This window comes from Sesamum indicum, linkage group LG3, assembly GCF_000512975.1.
Source record: "Sesamum indicum cultivar Zhongzhi No. 13 linkage group LG3, S_indicum_v1.0, whole genome shotgun sequence".
NCBI classification, from domain to species: domain Eukaryota; kingdom Viridiplantae; phylum Streptophyta; class Magnoliopsida; order Lamiales; family Pedaliaceae; genus Sesamum; species Sesamum indicum.
Window position 1 is genome coordinate 22,099,841 of NC_026147.1, and position 8,857 is coordinate 22,108,697.

Genomic DNA, 8,857 nt, shown 5'->3' on the forward strand with positions numbered 1-8,857 from the left:
ATAATTATCATTAAAAATAACAATTGAGAGTCACGACACACCGTATTATTTTATTTATTTATTGTGTGAGATAATTCAAAAGGTGTCTTTGAGAAAATAATTTATGTGAAGAATAAAAATTTTGTTTTTAAATGTACGGAGCAAAATAATATATATATATATATATATATATTCAATAATTTTGGTTTAGTTTCTAGTAAGAGAAAGGTAACCGGAACAAGAAAAAGGAAAACCCGAGAAATAAATATGGGAACATCCTATGTATAGGTTCCATTTTCTCAATGAATTCAGTTCGAATCCATCCGGGCTGGCAGCCTTGATTTTTCCTCGTATCTCTCAAAAGATTGCATCCCAAGAATTTCTGACAACCAATTGCATCATACGAGCAATGTCTAAGTTTAAGCCCGCGTCAAAGACACTGGGGCGTTTGGTTTTCGGCCGGAATTTATTCCGGCAGCGGATGACAAATTATAATCAAATTCGATGTCTGAACAGCATCTCTGGGTCGATTGCGTTTTCTTCGTCGGATAAATTAGTGGGCGGTGGATACAGGAATTATTATGGAAATTCGTTGCGTACTAGCGAAGTTGCATTCCAGAAAAGGGGATTTTTGGGATGTGTTGATGGAGAAGTGAGGAATATGCTGTCGAAGGTGTACGAAGAAAGACGTGTTTTAGGGTAAGTTTTCTTCGCTATTCTTCAAGAGTTTTCATGCTTTTGGTGGCAATTCTGCATATTATTTTTGAAGCTTCAATCTTTTGGTTAAACTGTGGAAAAATCTGAAAAATTGTCAAGTACCAAGTGTCAACTTTTCTAAATAAAAATGCAGATAAAAGAATTGATGATCATTTGAGATGTGTGCTGATTATCTTTTCATTATTAGATATTCACCAGAACAATTGTTCAATGTGGTTGCTGCTGTTGACATGTACCAAGATTTTCTTCCTTGGTGCGAGAGGTCGAAAATAATTCGACACAACCGGGATGGAACTTTTGACGCTGAGCTGGAAATTGGTTTTAAGTTCCTTGCTGAAAGTTATGTATCCCATGTGGAGCTAAGCAAACCAAAATCCATTAAGGTGAACATTCACTTTGAGTGCAGGGGCATGTTTAGCCCATTCTGATTTCCATGCCCTGTTCAGCCTGTTCTGCATTTTATTCATTTATATTCTTGGCTATTTTTTCCCTGTAAATTGGATCATATGTGGGTTTTGGTTCTGCGAAATTTAGTTTTACTAACCTCAACTTTACATGATTGTTGTGCTCGTGTGGTTTGGAAATTTGAAATCATTGTTATCAACGTAGGATTTTGGGATAATTACACTCTCCTCCCCTGAGATTTGGTCTAATTAAACGTAGACCCCATGTGGTTTGAGAAATTTCATTTAGCACCCTTGAACTTTGCTTCCTCTAACAAATAAGTCCGTTCGTTATAGTCAAAATTAATTGAATTTGCTGATATTAACAAAAAAATTAGAAAAAAAAATATATTAACCCTAATTGACTTATTACTGATTTAATGCAGGTCAAATAAATTTTTTTGAGATCAAATTACTCTCATGCGCCTTCACGAGTTAATGCATTTGAGGAGGCATATCTTCACCTTTATAGGGTTAGTTTAGTCCGAAAAACATTGTTTGACCTGCAATAAGTCAATAATCAATCAATCAAGGGTAAATATCATTTTTTATTCAGTTTTTTTTTTGTTAATATCAGTAAATTCAAAGAATTTTGACTGAAGGAGGGATTTATTTGTTAGACGAAAACAAACCTCAAGGGTGCTAGATGTAATTTCTCAAACCACAGTAGGTTTATGTGTAATTACACCAAACCTCACTCAGGGGACGGGACTGTAATTATCCCTAGTATTTTTATGGCTCAAAGCATGAGTATTGCTTCCCCAGTAGACTTCCTCATTTGAATTTCTACAAATTGTCTTAATTGAGTTGCTAAGTGCCGAGGTTGCATATAAGAAGATAACTAGATTAGTTTTTTGTGGTGCCGAACTGGACCATCGTGTAATTCCTTTAATTGGGTTTTCAAGCCTCTGTATAGCAAAAATAAATGGACTTTCTAGTTAGCAAGCATCAAGAAGGATGTGTTAGATTTGAACACGATATATAAGTACGGTGAAGTTGTATGGTGATGAATATTGGTGCCTAGTCCATCATTCATTTGCTTAACAATGCATTCATTATGTAGGATAGTAAATGTTCAAGACTTAGAAGTCAACCTCCTTTACTAATTAAGGATAAGTAGAACGACAACCAAATAAGAGCGTTGATGTGACTACGATTTGCTTTCATGTCTAAGCAAAATTTGAGATATCTTTTCATGTTTGTAAAGGATATTGTTATTACATGGAATATAGCTTGTTCCTTGTTGCATATTGTTTTGCGCATAAACCACTCAGTTCAGTATGAGAATGTTTAGAAGTTTTATGATATTTATGTATCAATCTTGGAGTGTGTTAATAATAATTTTGTGGCTCAAAAATCAAAATTTTGTGGATTAGCTTACTTCTGCACTTCAATGGCTGGATTGGTGGCAGCAAATGCTGGTGGTCGTATAAACCTTCAAATTCAGGTTTTAAAGGGGGCAGGCACCATATCATATCAATTTTTCTGTTGAAAAACAGTGTAGACAATGTTTTGGAGATCTATTGATCCTTAAGTCTAATGGTCTAGGCCGAATTTTCATTCAGGCCCATGGCGATAGTGTCTGGAGCTGTAACTCTTCTCAAGCCATTGTATTGAGAAAATGTATAGCTTTGCAACACTAAAATACTAAGCTGTTTATCTTTTCGGCATTACTGATATGACTTTAGGCATGATATTTAAAAAATTGAGGATGTAGATGGCTTGGGCCCTCAATTCTCATTTTTTTGTCACTGATGGTTATATTTTTGCCTTTCAGTCCTTAGTCCTTAGTCCTTTTTCCCTTGAATGAAATCTAGAGTTCGACATGAACCAAGTGAGAGTTTGATGAAATTTGTATCTCCTTGACATATGTGTTCCTAGTGGCGTGGAAGTATCATGACTTCTAATATAAACTAAATACAGTTCTACTGAGCATTTAGAAAACAATACCTCATTTGGATGGTCTAAATGCGCTTGAAATTTGAAAGGGTGTTGAGGTTTTGCCATGTAGTAATTTGCCATGAACTTCTTGTCTCAATTCTTTTAATTAATTTGCCCTGTTGCCCTGTTGATTTTTGTTGTCTCTTGCATCTTTTGCAGACAACTTCATACCAAAGCACCCTTTTCGATCATTTGATCAATGCCTGGGAATTTAATCCAGGACCTGTTCCAGGAACCTGCAACCTTTATTTCTTAGTGGACTTCAAGTTCAAGTCTCCACTTTATCGGCAGGTGAGTTTCTTCAGTAGTTTTAGACACTTTCATGTTTGGGCACTAATATAATCTCTCTCTTTTTATATGATAACTGGAGTAAGAATATGGGAGCAGAAATACTTTTTGTTATAATTGAAAGCAATTTTCTGATCAACTTCTGCTTATTTGATACAAGATACCTGTTTTGGTACGTAGGAATATTTATACCATTTGCTGTAATGCCGCATAAATTATTGAAACCCTTCTACCATGTGAGAATAGATTTGATGCAAAAATGTAATTCATCGACTTGAGAAGGTTCTCCAGTGCTAAATTTTATTGCTTGGTGTAATTTACATAGTTCATTTGTCCACACTGAACTCATGTGATCATGAAACATAGTCACTGTTATGGATTTTGAGTTATCTTTTTCTTTCACGGTAGAAATTTTAACTGTTGTCTGTACTCCATGGAACTTTGCATGACAGATCGCAAACATGTTCTTTAACGAGGTGGTCTCTCGACTAGTTGGTTCGTTCAGTGATCGATGTCAATTGATATATGGACCTGCAGTACCAGTTCTTGAAAATTCTTACGATCAGAGAGCATGAAAGCTCTAGTGAAGCTGCCGTCCAAATCCAGTCCATTCAGTTAGTGTTGTTTAAAGTTTTAGCACGCAGAGATCAATTTTAACATGTAGATGCCCATATTTTTCTGGGATTTTTTGCTTGCACCTAGTTCTGTTGCTTAGCGCTTCTCTCATTGACTATTGGAGAGCTGAGAACGGAACCAACCACGCGGAGCTGGAATTCACGTTCCCTCCTTGTAATTCTTTTGGATCAGTTAGAGCATTCCACAGTTGAGAGGATGTATAATTTCATCCTACTTCAATCTAATTACTATTACTTTTTGACTTAACTGCTGCTTTTCTTTTCTTTACAGTGTCCTGTTCAACATTGTAGTGGAATGTTGTCCGATGTCAATTTGGTCTGTCATAAGATTTCCTTTTACTACTCTTGCAGAGGTTTAATTTCAGATAGGTTTGTGATAAATTACCATAAAACCAACTGAAATAAAATCCCTGCTGCAATTTCAAGACCAAAAAAGTCAGACTCGGTAGTTTGAACCAGAAGCGTAATATCTAATCCACGACGCTGAAATCTGAATTATTGTGGTGAATGCAGTATTCGTTAATGAAATTTATGCTTCTTTTAGGAAAGGTAAATTGCATCAAAAGTAAATTAAGTGTACATATATATCAAGAAGTAAGCACATCAAGTCCAAGCAACCTTCGAAATTCCATACAGAACAGAAGATTGCAAAGAAACCCTTGCTTGTTTCCCTAGTATTCTCATTCTAATTGTTCAAGTACTAGATTAATCACTTTGAGGGCTGATTCCCCAATTTGATTTAGTGTTATATATATCATTTTATTTTATAATCACCAACTTTTAGAAACATATATACAAGACTTTTACTTGGTATCGCCTGACAATATCTATTTTTCAACAAATCAACGTTTCTTGAAAAGAAATAAAATACAGAGTTGAAAGGTGCATTGATGAAAACATGGAGTAAAGATAAGAAATGGAATGGACAATTTAATGTAAATCTTGTTGCTTTCACCACTACCCAGACCACAACTGCAAAATGGAAAATGCTTTAGATTACTTCCATTACTTTAAGACCCAATAATGCAGTTGCTTTAGATATATATGAATATGAACCATCATCCCTCCAGCTGGAAATCCAAATTCCCATCATACCCAACATTCATTGTGTCTGCACATACCACCTAAATATGTGGTCTCATTGCTTCATATTTATTGCAATTTCTTGTCTGCATCCTCAAAATCTGCTAAAATTCTCAATCTCCACCACAATTTTCTTTTCTCGTTTCTTTTGGGGATTTTTTTCACACATGAACATCAGCTGGATGCCTTTGTTTTCCTCTTTTTGTTGTTCAATCATAATCGATGGTGGTTATTATCTGGAGTCAAATTCTTTTGGTCGTACATTTACGACATTCAAGCATCTTTCTCGTCAACTTTTATCTCCCTTTTTTTTTTTTTCAAAAGAAATTTTACTTTCGTCTTTTTTAAATCTCTGTTCATTCTGTAATCTTGCGTGTAAGATAACACTAAGTATGAAATCTTTAAGTACATTATGTTATTGTTTTTAAAAATGTTGGATATATCAATAAATCAGAACATTATTATAATTCTTGAGTCGTAAAATAAAGTAGAATTTCTAAGCAAAATGAGCGTGAGATATTTAATGTAATTAAAAAGTTTGATTTTATAAAACTTTGTCGTGTTATTTCAGTGACTAAAACCTTTAAATTACAACCACTTATGAAGAAATAATTAGGAAAGAAATTACGAGTATAGGAAAGCAAGTTGGATTTCAGATAAATCCAAAAAGAGCCGCAATTGGCAACTTGCGGTTCATGGGCTAGCTGCCTATATGTATGTATGTATGTATGTATGCATATTCCACCCAAGAAAAGATAATAACTACCGAGATATTTTGACAAGTACGATGTAAGTGGACATGCATGCATTCTTGCTTCTTATATATCCTTTTCTTCCAGTTCTTGAGAAGAATATGTTGCCGTATGTATATATATATATATATATATATACATATTCATCCTTTAATTTGTGAATAAGAAACGATGTTCTATGATCCCATGATGCAATTCTTTTTTCTTTTAATTTGGTTCAAATTTCAAGAAATTCATGTAAATTCCCACCAAAATATGTTTAGAATAAGGTTAATTGCTGGAATTATGAAGATGGCAATATACTTTATTATTTTTTGGTAAATCTTTTTGAAGAACTCATAATATGCTTACATATGTGGGTAAATTACATTTTTTGGGTTTTTATACTTTGCTCCAAAATCGATTTTGATCCCTAATCTTTTTGAGACACAATTTTAGTTTTTAATCTTTACAAGTTATTATATCTTTTATCTAATAATTAAATTAAGATTAAAACCAATTAAAATCGGAGAACACGATCGCGTTGCTCAATACGGCCAGACCGTGTACCAAACATGGTCTCTGGTTCCACCATTGCCTATGAGCATTTATCGTAGATTTTAGCAATAATTAATGTTTTGATCTCCCTTATAAAAATAATATTTAATAGTTTTTATACAGTCATTATTAATTAATTATCAAAAATTTTTATTTTGAACTATAGTTTTTAATCATAATAAAAAGTTATATTTCTTGTGTTGCTTTTTTAAAAGTCTTTTCACAATAACAAAATATATTTAGAAAAACTTTACAAAATAACAAAATATATTTAGAAAAATTTCACTAAGTTTCACTTTTTAAAAATGCAACGAGCTAGTACATGATTGGATTTCTAACCAGACTATTCATATATCAAAGTTGAAACTTCTTGCAGTAAAAAATAAAGTAAATTTCAAATACTTTTCATATTTGTTATGAGAAAAATAGATTAAAAAGAAAAAAAATAATTTTTATAATTTTAATTATTAACCCTTTTTCTTTATTTTATATTATTAAATAAATACATTAATACTATACTAAACTATACTAAAATATGTTTAGTCTATTAAAAGTTTAAAAATCATATCAGTGAAAATATTTATCGAACAAAAACAAAAATAGTTTTTATTAGTAACAATATTCATCCAATAAGTATTGTGAATTTATTCTAAATTATTCAGTTTAAATAGAATAAAAACTACTATCGATCATCCGTAGTGTTTTTTCAATGATTTGGTTATTTTTTCTCAAAATTATATACTGGTAAGAAGAATTGAAGAGCTTATATGTATGGGTAATGAAGTAAATAAAATAAAATATGTATTTTTTTTTTTATTTTTTGGCCTTATAGTTCCACTTTTCCGTAGGGGTTTCATATAGATCCAATTCTATTTTCCCTCAGACCATTCTCCCTAACCAAACACCCAATTTTTTATACATTTATTTTTACTCTCATTTTTTTTATACACTCACTTTTCACCCCAGATAGACAAATCCCAAATTTCAATAGAAAGGTATTATTGATACATTTTACTCAAAAAATACTTTATCTGTTGATACAAATAGAAATGCAGTTTTTTTTTTTTTAATTTTGGTTATGGGACAAATTAAAGAGCATATAGAGTTAGCTATAATATGAGGTGACTATTTCTTTGGATATTTAAGATGCTATGTGATCACAAGAATGAAGATACGAAAGGACAGAAAGGGCAGTAGCAGTTCATCATTGCAAAATCTATGATCCTTAGCATTTTCGATGCAATCAACGAAGATCCTGATCAGAAATCTGACAGTCCATATGCACTCAAATTCAATCTCACTTGGATCCTCATCAAACCTGTCGGGGATCCGCAGCATGGATATCTCATTGCTTTCTTGATATAATTATTATTTTATATATTTGAATCAATTATATGACAAGTACAATACACGTATTGTATAATTGATGCACGATTTGAAAAAAAAAAACCAACTGCATAACAAACTTATTATAATTGCTCTAATCAAACCTAATTTGAATAAAATTTTCCTCCAAACCTGACTCTATAAGATTAAAAAGTGCCACGAATCTCTAATACGTACCATATACGTGTAGGTAAGCTCATTATTGTAAAGTGCAACAAGATCATTATTCCTAATTATATATAACAAAACATCTCCCAGACATGCGAATCCATGCTCTCAAATCACACGAATTAAAATCAAATCCACTTGGAGGAAAAAAAGAAAAGAAAAGAAAGTTTGTAAATACTCTGTGAAAGTGATCTCTAATGTTTGGATTCACCTACGTACGTGGGAAACATATGTATATGTGAAGCGGTGCTGTCCCCCAGTAATGGATGTCAACCCATCACTACTCGGTGCTTAATGAGGATGATACTGATTTTAAATTCGATTGGTGAATTAGGGTATATATATTTTCTCGATAAATTCGACGTGAGGAAGACATGTAATGTTCATCAGTTCATGTCTTAAATATAAATCAAATCTCTTTATTTCTCCCATACCTCTCGTTGCTCATATTTCAAATGAACAGGAAAATAACACTTTACGTCTCGTAACTCAATTTTTTCTATTTTTGGCAATATTATTTAGAGTATTATTACTTTTTGTCTCATAAATTTTAAAAATAACATCTTTAATCCCATGGTACATCTCTGATAAATATTTTTATATAACAAAAAATGTCAAAGGTTTTTATATTTTTTGTCCCATAACTTTTAAAAAAATATCATTATTGATCCAATATATTTAATGGCCACTGAACTTTTCTTTGTTAAATATCTAACGGAAATGTAAAATGAGACAAAAAATGCTATTTTTTTAAAGTTATGAAATCGAAAATGAAAACTTTATAATCGGATTGAAAGCGAAAAAAACCCTATATTATAGAATTTAAAAATGATATGCAGTCATTGAAACTTTGTAGATGCTAAGTTTTTCTAAAATATTTATCTCGTTCACCATGTTAAAACTACGTAAACCATCGCCAACTAATCCA

General features: G+C 32.1%; 1 protein-coding gene across 1 annotated transcript; it reads left to right on the plus strand.

The window, feature by feature from the left end:
• On the plus strand, positions 207-4,250 carry LOC105159169 (coenzyme Q-binding protein COQ10 homolog, mitochondrial-like). The gene is made up of 4 exons (XM_011076131.2): positions 207-678; positions 884-1,079; positions 3,240-3,371; positions 3,821-4,250. Exons 1-4 carry the CDS (start codon positions 260-262, stop codon positions 3,941-3,943), a joined length of 870 nt encoding a protein of 289 aa, XP_011074433.1. The 5' UTR covers positions 207-259; the 3' UTR covers positions 3,944-4,250.

Coding starts and splice junctions, on each gene's coding strand:
- LOC105159169 (XM_011076131.2), top strand. CDS start 260: ATGTATAGGTTCCATTTTCTCAATGAATTCAGTTCGAATCCATCCGGG. Junction 679..883: donor GAAGAAAGACGTGTTTTAGG/GTAAGTTTTCTT, acceptor TTTCATTATTAG/ATATTCACCAGAACAATTGT. Junction 1,080..3,239: donor GCAAACCAAAATCCATTAAG/GTGAACATTCAC, acceptor CATCTTTTGCAG/ACAACTTCATACCAAAGCAC.